Source organism: Sus scrofa, chromosome 16, assembly GCF_000003025.6.
Source record: "Sus scrofa isolate TJ Tabasco breed Duroc chromosome 16, Sscrofa11.1, whole genome shotgun sequence".
NCBI lineage: Eukaryota > Metazoa > Chordata > Mammalia > Artiodactyla > Suidae > Sus > Sus scrofa.
The window spans coordinates 74,379,423-74,396,925 of NC_010458.4; the positions used below are offsets into that span (position 1 = coordinate 74,379,423).

The following is a 17,503-nucleotide window of genomic DNA, read 5'->3' on the forward strand; positions in this document are numbered from 1 at the left end:
AGCGGAGGCAAAGTAAACACAGCTGTTCTGAAATATGAAAACTGGTAACACGGCTGGTGGCAACGGTAAGGAAATGGAAGATGACGATGGCAGTGTGGACCCCGGACCCAAATGACAGAGCAGGAAGAGGAGGAGGGAGATAAAGATGCTAGGAGGAAGAGAAGAAACCAACGATGGCCGAGAAGGGGAGAAAAAAGACTTCTTAAGACCCTGACATAGCAGGAATCGCAGGCAAAAAGGGAACGTGTGATTCCACTCGTAGCTCTGAATACAAATTACAGCTTGGATGCTGACATGATAATTTAGTTCAGTTTCTCCTGCTTTGGCTTAAAGATTCAAACAATGTCCTTGATGGAAAAATAAGTTTATCCAAATTTACACCAGCCTAATGAAACATGAATGATAACATCTCAAAGACTATTTTGGCATTTATTCCAGAGCTGCTATTCATATGACAATGAGGGCATCCCTCCTATGAGTTCAGGGCGGCCATTCGATTTGACGTTTGCTTTAATCATTGGCATCGTTTCAGACAAATCTGTGTATTCTCGGTCTCGAGAGTCAGCGAGGCTCACCGTACCCTATGATGGCCTCTTATTATGCATGTGCACTCACCATGCACCTTCTAGAAATGCTCTTGGCTGTGAATGCCACATCCAGCCACTGATAAAGATGGAATTGGTGCCGATGGTAAGTGGGAGATGTAAAAGGAAAAATAATATAAATTTACATGAAAGCCCTGCTGTGGAGCTGGGGATGGTGAGCAGTGTGGGTTGCTAGACAGGGGTGGGATGAGTGCTAAGGGTCTTTGTCTGGTCCAGGCAGGAGACTCTCCATGCAGAAATAGAATGTTCATACACGGTATTTTGGATTAAAACAAAGTATCTCCACCAAAAATATGTTCCCTTCTTTCTTTCTTTCTTTTCCTTCCTTCCTTCTCTCCCTTCCTTCCCTTTCTTGGGGAACCTTTGCATTAGAAACAATTGGCAGTTTCTCCGACTAAAATGCCTCATAATTTAATGTGACAGTTATTAAAGCAGATGTTTTTGCAGGTTCATTAGTGTTCCTTTTGCAAAGAAAATGAGGTGCCTGAAAAGAAGTAGGTGCTTCTATAAAGTGAAGTTGAATAAAATGAAAAAAACATTTCAGAAACATGTAAGTCACAGCGGCTGAGTAACAAACTTTTATTCTTACAAAAAATCTGAAAATCTTGCCTGAAATAGACGGTGAAGTTTATCAGATAAATATGCACTTTTGTGTACTTGTGTAAAGGAACTTTTTTTTTTTTTTTGTCTTTTTGCCTTTTCTTGCTCCCTCGGCACATGGAGGTTCCCAGGCTAGGGGTCCAATCGGAGCTGTAGCCCCCGGCCTACACCAGAGCCACAGCAACGCGGGATCCGAGCCGCGTCTGTGACCCACACCACAGCTGACGGCAACGCCGGATCCTTAACCCACTGAGCAAGGCCAGGGATCGAACCCACAACCTCATGACTCCTAGTCGGATTTGTTAACCACTGCTCCAGACGGGAACTCCTAAAGGAACTTTTAACTGGCATTTTAGGTGGGCAAGGACTGTCTTTTTGAATGGCAGCAACCGGCTGCAGCAATAATTACTTGAAACATTTAATGTCGCAGACTGATGTCGTGTACTTTAATTATTTAATTGTACTTGGATTTCCTACTGACTTTTATTTCTCGGTTACATTTTACAAAGTCAGCCAAGGTGTTTCTTTTGCACACCTTGGATGAGCCAAGGTCCCCCTCCTTCATCCTCTGCATGGTCCTCATGGCACCGTCCGTCCATACTGTGCCACCTTTGTCACATACTTGTCTCTGGCCACATGGAGAGCTGGTTGAGGACAGTGACCAGCTCACACCCATCTTTGTGTCCTTAGAGGCAGCACAGTATTCAGCAAACAGTCGGAACTCAACAGATGCTTTGCTCAATAAGCTCTGTCTTCATGATGATCCCCAAGAGAAATCCCCAGGGGTGGGAAACAAAGAAAGAGGTCATTGCTAGAGGGATGGAGGCTGTGATATTGGCCTCAAAGGGCCCTGGAACTGGGCAGCACCCAAGGCGTGGGCTTTTAATACCCACAGGGGCAAGATGTTGCCTTGGGTCTAAAAAGATGGGCATCTGGGACCAAGACTTCTGAATACAACCAGAAGCTTCAGAAGGTTGTTCTCTCCATGTGGAGAAGTCTAGAAGAACCCCACACACTAATAAAGGAAGTATCAAGAGGCCTTCAGTGATAATTCAAATGCTAAATATAGGTGTTGGTTTTGAAATCACTGTATCTGCTTCATAAGGAGAATCACTATCATTGAGTGGGTATCAATCAGACTAGAAACCAGAGAAAGTCCTTGGGGTTCTGGCAGAATTGAGAACAGCACTGCTGTGAATGATACTGTACATCACAGGGAGAGGGGCACATCCCAACTGGGTAGGGGGAAATCCCCACTGAACATGACCCCACAATAAACAACAATTATGAACTAAATAAGACATTGGAAGAATCAACAGAAATAACAGAGAGTAGAATTAGTACCACAAGACCTGCAAATATGATATCAATCTGAAGCAGTCTATCAAATAAGATCAAATTAATCAAAGGGTGGCTTAGAGTTCACAATGAATGAGCAGATAGGAAAAAGGAATGGGCATATTTTAAAAATGAGCTCCATAGACTCCCTAAAGATAAGCTTGTAGATATTTTAAATTAAAAACTCAATAGCTTTGCTGAAAAGGGTGCAATGGCTCTGAGGAAACAACCTGTAGAGCAGCACAGAAATATAAAAAGTATGAAAGAGATGTTGAGGCACAGAAGGTAAAATAAAAAGACTCAATACACTGGGAATGAAAGTTTGAGAAAAGCAGAACAGAAAGACTGGGAAAAAGGCAAAATACAGGAAATAGGGGACACCAATTTGTGGGTGTGGAGAAGAATATGAGCTTTGAGGGAAAATGAAAGTAAATCTATAGCTTAGTACAAGGAACAGATTGCCCAGAAGAGACAAAGAGCAAATCCTGCAAAAACAATCAGAGAAAAGAAGTTACCAAGGAATGAGAATTAGCGTAGATTTCTTCTCGGTACATTAAAATCCAGCAAAAGAATAGTGATAACAATGAATAATAAAAATCATTTAAATTTAGAAAAATCTAAACCACACTATAGTGAAGGTGGAAAAGGATGATCAGATTTAGCGATTTAGAGCATGATCCTTATATTCTTCAACAAGAAGATGGAGATAACAATGGATCCTGTTTCCATGTACATGCTGCATATCTTACATTAATCCCTAAGAGAAAAGACTAGGATACATAGCTGCCAAGTCACTGAGAGAATAAAGAATAAATAAACTCCTTTGGTGCAAAAGGAGGCATCAGAGAAGGAAAAATAAGTAGAAGCAGAGAATGCATGTGACAGATTAAAAAAAGCAAAACTGGACTAGCAGTAATTATAATATACGTAAATGTACCATATTTGTCAGGTAAAAGAGAGAGACTCTAGGACCAGAGAACATCACACACAGCTAGATGTTGTCTACACGACACACCTATATAGTCAGGAAAAGTTGAATAAGAAGATGGGAAAAGGGACACTGGGAAAATACTAACCAAGAGAAAGCTGTAGAGTTATATTGACATTAGAGAACAGACTTCAAGGGAAAAACACTCCTGTGGGTAGAAAGCTTTTCTATCAGCTGGTGTGTGACCTACTTTCCTTTTCCAGGACTGTCTCTGTATTTGTGCTTTTTCATCTCTGCCTGGAACAGGTTGGGGGGCTGATACTGTATTATCTCTGCTATACAAAGCACAAGAAAACCACAGAGAGAAAAATTTCTCCCAACATTTTCTAACATTTTCATTTGCTGAATCTGTCATGCTTCTTCTAAAAGACATTTCATCAGGGAGGTTTCGTGTGTGTGTGTGTGTGTGTGTGTGTGTGTGTGTGTGTGTGTGTGTGTCTTATTTATGGTTACATCTTTTGTATTTGTTATAGAAATGTAAGTCTACGTCAGGTAGTTCAGAAAGTTTGGTGGTAAAGGAGCACTTTTTATTATGATTACTATGACAATGACAGCTATTAATTTTTATTGCTGATTTAATGAAAATGTAAACTCGAATCTCTAATTCTACGTCTTATTTTCTACTTAGATAAAAAGGATTGTTTTGATTATCAAATAAAATCATACATAATGAAAACACTTTGAAGGGTTCATATATGTGAAAACATTTTGCAAAGTATTATTATTGAAGATACTTTCTCACTAGCATATTTTAGAGTCTATCTCCACCTACACATTAACTGTTCCCCTCCATTTTACTGAATGTCTTTTAAGATGGAGTTATACCATGCTGAGAATCCAGCCTTATGTAAACTGGGTCAATAGCTGGGTCAGTATTAGAGAACTAGACAAGAGGAGACTGTGAATTAGGTTCTATGTGAGGTTGGTGATGTTTGAGCAACTGATTTTTAGTGGTCACCATATGGCCCAGGACCATGAACGGGGACATCCCATGCACGTCGTTCTGGGCACTTGGCGCTCAACACACAGCCTAGCATCCTCCGGAACCTGCCTCCAAATAACTATAGGGCTCTAAGGCTGGTTTCCAATGGTCCCCATACACTTCAGGCCAAGTTACGTAGCCTCTGTGAGCTTTGTTCCATTCATTGTAGAATGAGAATTCCTTCCAAGGACTCTTGTGTGGACAAATGATCCAGCCTAGGTACAATGCCTAGCAGAGTAAGTGGTCATTTTTAATACTATGCAACATTTATTGATTGTAAGCTGCAATGAAGTGCGATACAGAGCTAGGCACGGAATCTTGCCCATCATTAGCAGTTTCGGTTGATTCTAAAGGTTCTTAACCTGGGACAGGAAACCTTTGCAGGTCTTAGAGTTGTCATATTCATGATCTCCACCCAAAGTCTCCAACTGCATCCTCAAGGGATCCACTCCAGCTCCTGCGTTATTTTTCATGGAGGGAAGCTTTGCTTCTAAAACAGTAGACACGGAAACTCTGCACTGCATGGCATCTTCCGAGTCCTGGGTCTCTCATCCATGAATTGCAGGCCTGAACAACATTCTTTGTGGTTCTTTTTCAGCTCTCAAGTTTACAGTTCGGAAATGCTACCAGCATTTGCAGCAGAAAGCTACGTAGCTCAGAAAGCACCGATGCAGAGGCGACAAGGGGATCTGACAAGTGAGCACCCAGGATGAGGGCCAGGATGCTGGCAGGCTAAGAGCTCACGGTAACTGGGAGCAGAGATGCACTGTGAGCTGAATTCAGAGCTGCCATCCCGGAAGAAGTCCACTCTGGGTGAGGAGGGGGGTGGAACATTGTCTGGGCAGCAGTGTTAGAAGCCAGCATTTGCAACCTAACGTTCCTTCAAGCTGACTGATACTTCTTTCGGATTTCAAGTGTCTCAAGTACTCAATGAACAAAACAGGGCCAAGGTGAGATCACCTATTTTTTTTTTTTTATCTAAAAGGATACACATCAGAATAGAAAATAGGAAACAGGAGCAGCAGGCACTGGGGAAGCTGCCTGTGGGTGGGCTCCTCAGAGTTGGTTTGTGACGGTTAGAAGATTATTTGCTTATTTATTTATTTATTTTTTTATGGGCCGCACCTGTGGCACATGGAAGTTTCCAGGCTAGGGATGGAATCAGAGCTGCAGCTGCAGGCCTGCACCACAGCCACAGCAGCGCCAGATTCCAGCTGTGTCTGTGGCCTACACCACAGTTCAAGGCAACGCCAGATCCTTAACCCACTGAAAGGGGGCCAGGGATCGAACCCGCATCCTCATGGATACTAGCTGGGTTCATTATCACTGAGCCACAAAGGGAACTCTGGAAGATTATTAACTGAGGCATCAGCCCTCAGCACATCAGAGGCAAGATCACGGTGCACCTGAGAAGGAATTTCAGTGCAGCAGGAGAAAGGCCATGGACCACCATTCCTCCTTCATACACAGATTTACAAAGAGAGCGCCTCCCCGCACCAAGGCACCTGGAGAAAGAGGACAAACTTGGTGCCCAGAGCACACCTAACCTGCCTGAGGAGGAACGGTGGGGTCGGTGAGACCAGGGTGGTGCTACCTGGAGCCCCATGAGTTGAGAAAGGAAAAAAAACACCTCGTGGGAATGAGAGAAGTCCAGAAGGGCTGACTTAGCACCTGCTTCTTCTAAGTGGACCATTCGTGCGGTCAGCGTTCTGCTGAGTTCCCTGGCAGACAGGAAGTAGGTGTAGGAACACAGTCCTGGTCTTAAGGAACCTGCTACATATGAGAAGAAAAAGCAGTCGCTCTCACTAAGGAAAAAACGGGCGTCAAAGAGATGGTACTTGATCAAGTGCTAAATTACACGGCATAGATCCTGAGGCCCATGGCGCCCAAAGAAGGGCCCCTCACATGGGCTGATGAGGCTCGTGAGGAAGGTGCAGAGCCCACCCTCAAGGGCAAGAGCTGAGACATGGGCATCACGGGGGAGGGGAGGGCGAGCCCTGCTGGGAGAGCCTCCCCAGAAGGTGTGGGCTGGGGGGCTGGGGCTCGGGGGAGGCCGGGCTTCTCAAGCTCTCATGATGATAGCAAACAGATTCCCTGACTTTTTTGCAAATGTGTCACTGAACTCGGATCTCTGTAGAGTGCTTTTTTAATCAACAAGCGAATGACTGCATTTCATTACCACTCTTTTTTGGTCCATTTTGATCAAGCCCAGCTGAACAATGACCAATCGGTTTTATTCATTTGTGTTGATCATTTTTGTGCAACAGAGGATACTCAAAGTAGAACTCTTGGAGGAAAAATAGCTGCCTGGCTAAACTTTTCTCAACCTCCTATAGAAAATTCTTTTAATTTCATTCTTCATATGGAGAATTTAATATCGTTATTATGATACTGCCTCTGGCATTTAAGTTCTCAGAAGGTTAACGCAAGTTCATAGAATTTGAGTCTGGGATATTCAGTATTCTTTCATAAACTCAGTATTTAAGCCGTAAATAAATGCAAATCACAATAAAACCTCATACTTTTCCAGGACCATTGTGGAGTATTTGTGATATACCTCAGTTTTTTCTTCTTTAATTTAAATTTATTCTTTGTAACCACCATCAAATGCTATCACTGACATGTGGAATCTAAAAAAAGAACACAATGAACTCTGCAGAAGGATACTGACTCACAGACTTTGCAAGACTTATGGTTTCCAAAGGAGACAGGTTGGGGAGCTGGGGGGATGCACTGAGGGTTTGGAATGGACACGCTGTAAAATTTGGTTGTGATGATTGTTATACACCTATAAATGCAATAAAATTCATTAAGTATAAAAAATAAAAATAAAAATAAAAAAATTAAAAAATAAATTTATTCTTTGTAGAGTGACACAAATTATTACATTAAATGTCACATGTAAGAAATGTAACTTTTTTTAAAAAAAGAGAAGCAAGCATTTATCATTGCGATCTTTGTTTAAAACACTGATAATGCACATTAATTTTAAAAAGTTAATGTTCTTGTTTGTTGCTTAAAAAAGGGTTTGTCTGGATTGCTCTAAGAATAGGCATTCTAAAATATGCACTGATGGAAAATAATTGCAGCTGCTGTTTGCTGAAAATCTATTAGTAACCTGCTGGGTCCTTAACATTTCCTATCTCTAATGATGGAGAGAAACTTGGAACATGGTTGTCTCCAATTTCCATGAGAGAAAACCATGGCTTGCAAAAGACCTAAGCAAAGTCTCAAAGGTAATATATGTAGTTTTGGACAGAATTGGAGAGGGTAGAATAGAAATTATACTCAAAGCCTTCCTGCATTATTATGTTTGATATTGAAAGTGGAAAAAAAAATGCTTGCGGAAATGTTTTAAAGAGTGAAAAGAACGCATTATTGGAATGAGACGTATTCCTTCTAGGGGTTTACCAGGATCACAGCTGGACCAAGGAGGACAGCTGGCCACTGGGGGGAGACTCACTCATGGATCCTACTGATTCAAGTTTGGAAAGACCCGATGTCTTCAAGTCGAGTCTTCCTGACCACTTTAGGAAAGTACAGGCTTCCTTGAGGAGGAGGCAAGCATCGGTTCATCTGCAGCCTTGAAATGTTCTCTTTGAGGCACCGAAGACGTAAAAGGAACTTCCTAGCATCTGCTGTGTGGGTGTCAGTCTTGGGAAGCCCACGGGGAATGGGAGAAACTGGGAGCTAGGAATGTTGGAGCTTGATCACCCTGAAGCACCACCGGCAGGTGCAGGAGTGACCAAAAGGCACAGAAGGTTCAACAGTGAGGTCAGATTATACTGTGGCTGAGAGGGGAGACCTTATGTCACAGCAAAGCATTCCCACCAAGGCAGCCAAGTTGCTCTGGAGGTTCTCTCTCTAGCTTCCAGCTGTGTGTGTGTGTGTGGTTTTCTTTTTTTCTATAGCAACTTAGTGGAAAGAAAAGTCATTTTGAAACCCTAAATATACACTATACCCCCCATACCCCTCAAGACTGGATTCTTTAGAAGAGAAAATGAGAAGAATGGCTACTTCGACACAATGACACGAGCTGCTTTAATTACCACAAGGTTTGGATTGCTGATGGAGCCACCCAATGAGAGCTCCCATCCTGAAAACCTGAGAAATCGTCTGCAGAAGCCTTTTAGGGGCCAGGAAGAGAGCAGGGGGAGTCCATGTGCTCTTCCACCCAAGGAAAATCTGAAACAGGCTTCCTTGTACATTACCAATTCCAGGTCTCTTAGAACTTGACAAGGAGTCCTATGGTCGGTAGCTACTCAATCTTCTCTACAACCTACGAGGTCTTCAGGGTATTTTGAAGAGACTCAAGATGACACGTGCGCATTTGAGGAAGTCAGAAACCACCTTCTCAGGTTCGGAAGAGCTTCCAATCCATTTGAAACATTAAACCATGATACAGAAAACAAAACCCACAGAAGTTTGCACAAGGCAGAGGAGTCAGAGTGTCCTCTCTTGAGAGGTCGAGATGATGCTTTGGAATTTTAACCCTTTTTAGCCAAATGATTTCACAAATCAGACTAGGATGCACCCAGTGCTGGGGATCTGGTTCAGAGGGGCCTCCCCTCTTTCAACTCATCTCCAAGGAACAAAATGAAACCTCAACTATCTTTTGGGACTGCTATCTCATTGGCTTTCTTAGGATGTTCTCACGAAGCTAAGGCCACCCAGCAACACCTGCATTATTATCTTGAACCAGGATTTAAATCATAAGAACTTACAATGATTGGTTTAAATTAAAATGCTAATGAGAGGAGTTCCCATCTCGGCTCAGTAGTTAACGAACCCGACTAGTATCTGTGAGGATGCAGGTTTGATCCTGCCTTGCTCAGTGGGTTAAGATCTGGCATTGCCATTAGCTGTGGTGTAGGTTGCAGACACGACTTTGATCCCGTGTTGCTGTGGCAGTGGTGTAGGCTGGCAGCTGTAACTCTGATTACACCCCTAGCCTGGGAACCTCCATATGCCTCAGATGCAGCCCTAAAAAGACAAAAAAACTGCTAATGAGAGATATTTTTACACCTGATATTTTTTCTATTAACGCCCCCCCCCGCCCCCGTTGTGGCTGCACTTGCATGTGGAATTTCCCAAGTCAGTGATCAAACCCACACACAGCAGTGACCACAGCCACAGTAGTGACCATGCTGGATCCTAAAGTGCTCCACCACCAAGGAAGTTCAATTTTTCAACATTTTATATCTTGAAAGTCAATGTCAAAGACACATTTGGTTTCCCTTTTAATTCCCTTGTACACCAAAAGCCTCCTATTACACAGTATTTGCTGCTATCAATACTCCGAAAACTTAGAGGCGATAATAAAAAAAGGTTGACAAAAGCCAATAAACATAAATACGACTTTACAGTGTGACATTCGACATTTCAAGTAACCTTCAGATTAGCACCTCAGTTTATACTCTGGGGCGTTGACATGGAGGGTACATGCTTCTCTCCTAGGTTGCGTATCTCTTGAAATGGTAAATCAACAAGCTCCCTGTGTTAAGCAAGCAATCAGTTTTCATTCAATGAACACAATTTTCAAAGAGGTTCTATTTTTGAAGTACCTACCAAAAGCTGTCCAGCAAAGCAGACGAAAAGGATAAAGGCAAGCGAGAGAAATGCAGCTCCAAAGGAAATCCCGAGAATGGACGTTCTACCAGGAAACAAAAAGGAACACGTTAGTGGGGATAGTTTCTGTTATTCTGGAAAGTCATCATTAATAGTTCTGGCTTAATTTAATTAGAGCTTCATTAAATGAGGATGTCGCTTTTTCCCTAATTTCTTGAGAAGTGACAATGGAGCTAAAAATAAACCAAAGACACATCTGTAGAAAAATATGTCTACAGTTGTGTCTCCTCAGCTTCTTATGACTCATTAAAGCTGCCCTACAAGCATCAGCTCTTCATTAAGAAAAACCATCTCCTTATGTCTTGCCTCTGCAACCACCACTCTCATGCCCACGCTTGACCATGACCGTCTCGGTGCCATATTCCCTGCTGGTTAGCATCCTGGCAGTTGCTGCCTCCAGGGCAGCCCCATCCGATGCCCTCGAAGACCTCGTGGCCTGTTCTTACTCCCGTTCACATGGAAACACTGAATCCTCACCCCGCCTCCCCAGGACAATCCAACCAGATTCAACTTCCTTCCAGACTGATGCAACTCAGCGCTCATGGAGATGCCCCAAAGATTTCACAGCCCCTGACTTTTCACATTCTTGCATGAGCCAATGAACAGGAAAGCTTCCTGTGTTCATGTGAAAAGTATGCCCATTATGTTACAGATTCTGCCACTGACAGGTGACAGGTAGATGAGTGTTGATGAGAATTGCAGGCACTTTTGAGAGGTCCTTTATTTATTTACTTATTTTGCTTTTTAGGGCTGCACCTGTGGGGTATGGAAGTTCCCAGGCTAGGGGTCAAATTGGAACTGCTACGCCACTGTCACAGCAAAACCAGATCCAAGCCACATCTGTGACCTAACCACAGCTCATGGCAACAACAGAGCCTTAACCCACTGAGTGAGGTCAGGTATCGAACCTGCATCCTCATGGATGCTAGTCCGGTTGGTTACTGCTGAGCCACAGTGGGAACTCCCGGAGAGGTCCTTTAAATAATTAAAAAATTCAAGGTCTCTTAAAACTTTGGATTTTTTGGATTAAATGACATTGGAGTAAATGACTCTTAAACTGTCATTTAATCCCAAGGAAGAAGTGTTTGGGAGTATTAAAAAAAGATGAATCACAACGAATAATCAAAGGGGAAATTCAAATGAAGCCTCCAGAGAGAGGTCAGGTGGCACTTGAGACCACAGTGCAAGTTTGTGCCAATGAGGGTGGCTAGACACACTGCACGAACAAAAGATCTGGCCGTGAGAAGAGAGGGGACACCGAGAGGTTGATACACCACATGGAAGATGCAGATGTAAATCCGCAACGTGCTGAAATGACCGGCACGCGCACAGCAGTGAGCCCCATGGGGCAGGAAAAAAAGCCAATAATCCGTGGACAGAGGAAGGCCCCTCCTGCCATGAGGGTGGGAGGTTCTGCTCAGCTCACCTTCAGAGACATGATCTGTCTCGAGAGATGATTACCCGCCAAGCAAGATCTACAAAATCTTGACTTCGAACCAGTGTACACCTGAGCCTACCCAAGGATGTACTTACGGGGGCACTGAGTTATCAACGAGGGTACTGAGTTATCACCTAGACATGATCCACAATGCTTTCAAATACCTGGCCCGATAACGGCATCTGTTCACATTTGATGAAAAAACAGTGTCTTCAGGGAGGGTGTCTATATACCAAGTACACCTGCACGTTGACAGAGCCAAGTAGGATGTCATGCCTGTTTTCAGCAGCTCACAGTCTAGTAGAGACGAGTGCCATAGGCCTCCTCACCTCCCTCATCCCAAACCGCCCTCGTCATTTCTTAAAGTTTGCTTCATTTTTTACCTCGAAGCAGAGTTGACTTACAAGGCCATGTTCATTTCTGCTTAGAGCAAAGTGATTCAGTTATACCTCCACATGCATTCTTGTTTATATTCTGGTCCATTCTGGTTTATTTTTAAAATTTTTGACGACACCAGTGGCATATGGAAGTTCCTGGGCCAGGGATCTAATGTGAGCTGAGACCTACACCACAGTTGCAGCAATGCCAGATCCTTACTGTGTCACAGTGGGAACTCCTCTATCATGGTTTAATCACAGGATACGGAATAGAGTTCCCTGTGCAATGCAGTAGGACCTTGTTGTTTGTCTGTTCCATATATTACTAGTTTGCATCCACTAATCCCAAACTCTCAATCTATCTCTCCCCGAAACCCCCCTTGGCAACCACAAGTCTGTTTTCTGTGTCCATAAGTCTGTTTCCATTTTGTAGATAAATTCATTTGCGTCATATTTTAGACTCCACATGTAAGTGGTATCATATGGTATTTGTCTTTCTCTTTCTGACTTACTTCACCTAGTATGAGAATCTCTAGTTGCATCCATGTGGCTGCAAATGGCATTATTTCATTGTTTTCATTATGTTTATGGCTGAATAGTATTCCATTGGGTCTATGTACCACATCTTAATTCCCTCACCTGTTGACAGACATTTAGGTTGTTTGCATGTCTTGGCTCTTGTGAATAGTGCTACAATGAACAGAGGGGTGCATGCATCTTTTTGAACGATAGTTTTCTGGATATCTGCCCAGGAATGGGTAGCTAGATGGTAGGGTTGTTCTACTTCTAGGTTTTTTGAGGAGCCTCCATATTGTTCATCATAGTGGTTGTACCAATTTACATTTCCACCAACAGTGTAGCAGCAAACACCCTTCTTTTTAGACATCACTCTGGTCCTTACTGGTCCTTAGTGCCTGGTCAGAAGCCACAGTCTCAGCATCTCCCCAACAGGAGGGTGGAGGGAGAGGAGAGAAAGGCAGGCCACACCTCAGGGGTATGGAGGGCTCTTGTTATTCCTGTGACCAAGGAGACACAGTAACTCTTCTGCTGAACTTCTGCTTGCCGTCTCTCTCACGCAGCTTTAGAAGACAGCTCAGACGGGGTTTCCTTGACCCTGTGTCTCCTGATTCCTTGCTGGTGTCAAGGTGATACCTTTTTATGAATGGTTTAAATATGAATGATCTCTTACTGCAGATTTGGTAAATCTCAGCTATAAAGCAATCTGGTGAGAGTGAAGGGGTGGCGTTGGGATGGTGGTATGATAATATGATGATAGAATATTGACTATGTATCCAGCGCTGTTCTAAAGGCTTTCTATGTACATGTAACCCTGGGCAGCAGTTACTATTATACCTTCATTACACCAAAGAGGAACTGGTGCCCAAAGAAGCTGAGAAACTTGCTTAAAGTTACACCCCGATCAAGTCCTGTGATCGAGATTTAAGTCCACACAATTGTATTCCCGACTCAGGTTCTGTTTTTAGGAGCAGATATGCCACATTTTCATCATGCTTGCTTTTTCAACTTTCTTGGGAAATTACCCATGTCATTTAGATGTTTGAATATGAAATATTTTCCTTAATATTCTCCTCTAGTTTTAGAAGTTGCCATAGTTGAGGTGATTTCGTCTTCTCCTTAATGCTATTTTTCTTGTTCTCTCTACATCAGACTTTTGAAGCTTTGGATATTTGTTGATCTTCTCGAAGAATGAACTTTTGGTATATTATTAAAGTCTATGCTTTCTGATCATTGTCTATATTATGGGTTTGGGAGTTAACTTTAAAAAAAATCCCCTTCTTCTTTTTTTAAACTTTTACTGTTCTTTTTCTTGATTGTCATTTACTGCCAGTCTTCTGTATTTTCTAATAAATGCATTTAAGGACATAAATATTCCCATAATTACTGCTTTAGCCAAATCCCACAGCTTTGATTTGTAGCTACTCATTGCCATTCTTTTCTAAAAAGCCTGCAATTTCAATTTCCACTTCCTTTTAATACAAGAGTAATTCCACAGAGAGATTATTTTTGGTCTCTCCTTGTGATTTCTAATGTCATTAGGTCGGATCAGAGATTGTGGTCTCTGTTCTCTTTGACGATATATTTTTTTCTTCTGGGGTATGATACATATGTTCTATTTCTATTATGTCTTAGGACTTTCTGAAAATGATATATATTTTCTTTTTGCTGGAAACAAAGCATGTTCTTTCAATGTGTCTATTGTCAGAGAGCCTGATGAGTTAGTCAGGTCCCCAGTGGGCTGACTTATTAGCTCAATTTGCTCTGTCAATTTTAGAATGTATTAATATTTCCAACTAAGATTGTAGGTTTGTCAATACATCTGAACACTTTAACAGTGTCTATTTATTTCAAAGAGATGCTGGAGTGCCTAAAAATTTATGATTCTTAACTTTGCTGGGTGACTGTATTGTAGTATGTCTCTTTTTTAAAATGCTAAATGCCTTTCACTTGAACTCCGTGTTGTCAGAAACGTGTATTACAGCAGCTTTCCCTTTTCTTTATGCTGTTTTCCAAAATAGCTATTTTCCGTCCTTTATTTCCAACCATCCTCTAGCTTTTACTTTTAGCGACATCTTTTAAAGATACTATAGAAGTGGCTTTGGGTTTGTAGCTTCAATCTTTGAGCCTCTTTCCAAGAATGGGATATTTTCATCCTTTCACAATTAAGAAATTTGTTAATATGTGACCAGTTCTTGCCATCTTGTTTTCTTAAAATGTTTGTTAAAATTCATACAGAAATCACTTCAGTAAAAAACAGGTTTAATATACTTAATAAATAACCATTTAAATTTTCTATTCCATATGTGCCAGTTTTGGTAAGTCGTATATTCAGTGAACTTCCCATTTTATCTAAATTGTAAGTCTTTTTGGCCTTGAGTGACTTACAACATTGCACATTTATCCTGGTGAAATCTGTACCGTCTGTAGCAAATCCTATTTTATTCCTTATATTATTAGTTTGGGTGATTTGTGATTATCAGTTTTCTTTTTCTGCTTGATCAGTCTTGCTAGTGATTCAGGCATTTTTAAAGTTTTTCAAAGAACAAACTTTTGGCTTTATTATTTTTCTGTTGGTTGTTTTCTATTTTATGGATTTCTTCTTTCTTCTTTAGTATATATTCCCTTCCACTTACTGGATTTGCTCATCTTGTTCTGGCTTCCTAAGCTGGAACTATAAACAACTGATTTGAACCTTTTCTTCTTTTCAAAGATAAGCATTTTAAAGCTAAACATTTCTCTGAATTATTGTTGTAGCTACATTCCACACATTTTATTTTGATTTACAAAACATTGTCTTGTGGTTTTTTTATTTGATCCCTAGGGTATTTAGAAGTATGTAATTTACCACTGAAACAGTTGGGATTAATTTTAGATATTCTATTATTTTTCAATTTCTAACCTGACTTTGGTGTGATTACATATCAGTCTATAAATTTTCATCTTTTCATATTTATTTTAGTCTTTTCAAATTTGTTGAAAAGATTTTATATCAGATCTGCATAAGGATTCCAGGTACTGTTTAAATTAGCATATATTTTACTGTTGAATTTAGTGTTCTGTGAAAGCCAACTCATAGAAAGTTGTCTATCTTGCTCAGATTCTCAATATCCTTATACATATATAAAATTATATAATACTTATATACCCTACCATGTATGGTAGCATATATAAAAGGGATATTAAATATCTAATACTGATGACTGATTTCTCTAGTTCTCTTTTTTTCAAGTGTATTTTTTCAAGTATTTTATAGCTGTATTTCAAGTATATGCTATTTAATGATTTCGTGTTTCCTGATAACTTGAACCTTTTATCATTTTTCAATGTCTTGCCCTTATGTCTATTTTGTCTGAATATATGTACAGTTGCTTTCTCATGCTTGCTATTTATATGATCTATGTTTCCATCTTTTTTACTCTAATCTGACTTCTTCTGTATTTAAAGGGCAGCTCTTGTATACAGTAAGTGGCTTTGTCATGCTTTTATTTGGAGTGTTTAGTCCTCATACATGTAGTAACAAGTCACCACGCTATCACCACTCTTTTCTCTTGTCCTTGTCCTTTGTAGGGTGTGGTCCATTACATTCATTGATAGCCTTTATTTCAAATTTACCATTTTACTATTCGTTTTTTTCTTTGTCTCATATTTTTGGTTCTCTGTTCCTCTTTTTTTGCCTTTTGTCATTCATCTAATATTTTCATGGCATTTTAAATTTCTTCTATTGATTTTTTAGTGATACCTCTTTGTACGTTTTAGTGATTGCTCAAGAAATAAAATACACATTATTAATTTATTAGAAGTTACTTAGTATTAATATTGTACTGCTTCAAAAGTACATAACATCCTGACAACAATATAATTCCACTCTCCTACTTATCAGAATTCTTATTGTTTTGCTGGTGATGAATTCCTCCTGCTTTCTTTCCTTTGCAAAATGTTTTTCTTTCACCTCATTTTTAAACAGGAGAGAGTTCCTGCTGCAGTGCAGTGGATTAAGGATCCAGTGTTACCCCAGCTGTGGCGTAGGTTGCAGCTGAGGCTCAGACTGGATCCTTGGCCTGGGAAGGTCCATTTGCCACAGGTGCGGCCATAAAAAAATTTTTTTTTAAAGGAATGTTTGTATTGAATATTTAATCGATCATATTTATATCAGTGGTTCTGAAGAGAAGTCAACCATTATTTCCATACTGATCCTTTGTATGCATGTCTTTTTTTTTTTTTTTTCCCCTCTGGCTGCATTTAAGGATTTTTTTCCCCTTCTTTCTTCCTTTGGCTTCAGCATTTTGAGCATAATATACCACATGTGGAGCTATTTATATTTATTCTTCTTGCTGTTCACAGAGGTTCTTGCCTTTGGAGGCTGATGCAGTTCAACAATTTTGGGAAAATTTGGCACTAAGTGCGCTGGTAATTTCCCATTTGTTTTCAAACATATTTCCATCCCATCTCCTACAAACTCCACTTGTCAGACTCTTTGCCGGGGTCCTACCAAGGTTCAGCCAACGGGAAGTGGAGGGAAAGTCCGGAAGGGGGAGGAGGAAGCCTGGGCATCTCTCCTTACTATCTAGGTAGCGGGCATTTTCTGTATGAGCTGCAACTCCTGCTGTCTCTGAGGTTCCAGTCCCTGTCAGGTAACCCATCCTGGTCATGGTTCTAGCCTCTGCACAAAGGTCCATGAGCCTGCCTTCCTGGTGATACCATATCTACCCTGTGTCTTTCCAAACCTGGAGTGGTAGTAGGTTCCTCTCTTGCTCAGCCCTTGGTTGCTTCCCGCCCCCTGTTCCATCTCTCAGCTTTCCTCCCCTCATGTAAACCCTTCACTTATTAAATTCCCTTGCTGAAATTGAGGCCATTTCTGTTTTCTTCACAGGACTCGAATCCATCACCTAAAGTTTTTTCTAGGTACTATGATAGCATTCGAAGTTAGATGAAAACCTAGGAATAATTAGAATCAGCTACTCTTCCAACTTTCTACCTTTTTCCTTTGAAAAAGAGCAAACCATTCAGTTTCTATTAGACGTATGGATA

The 17,503-nt window shown here is 41.1% G+C and overlaps 1 protein-coding gene across 1 annotated transcript in view; it reads right to left on the minus strand.

Annotated features, from left to right (window-relative positions):
• Nucleotides 1-17,503, minus strand: part of ADCY2 (adenylate cyclase 2) — a 424,271-nt gene that overhangs the window by 73,694 nt on the left and 333,074 nt on the right. Inside the window, 1 exon segment of the mRNA XM_021077007.1 lies at nucleotides 10,082-10,166. Within this exon segment, the coding sequence (XP_020932666.1) occupies nucleotides 10,082-10,166 (85 nt within the window).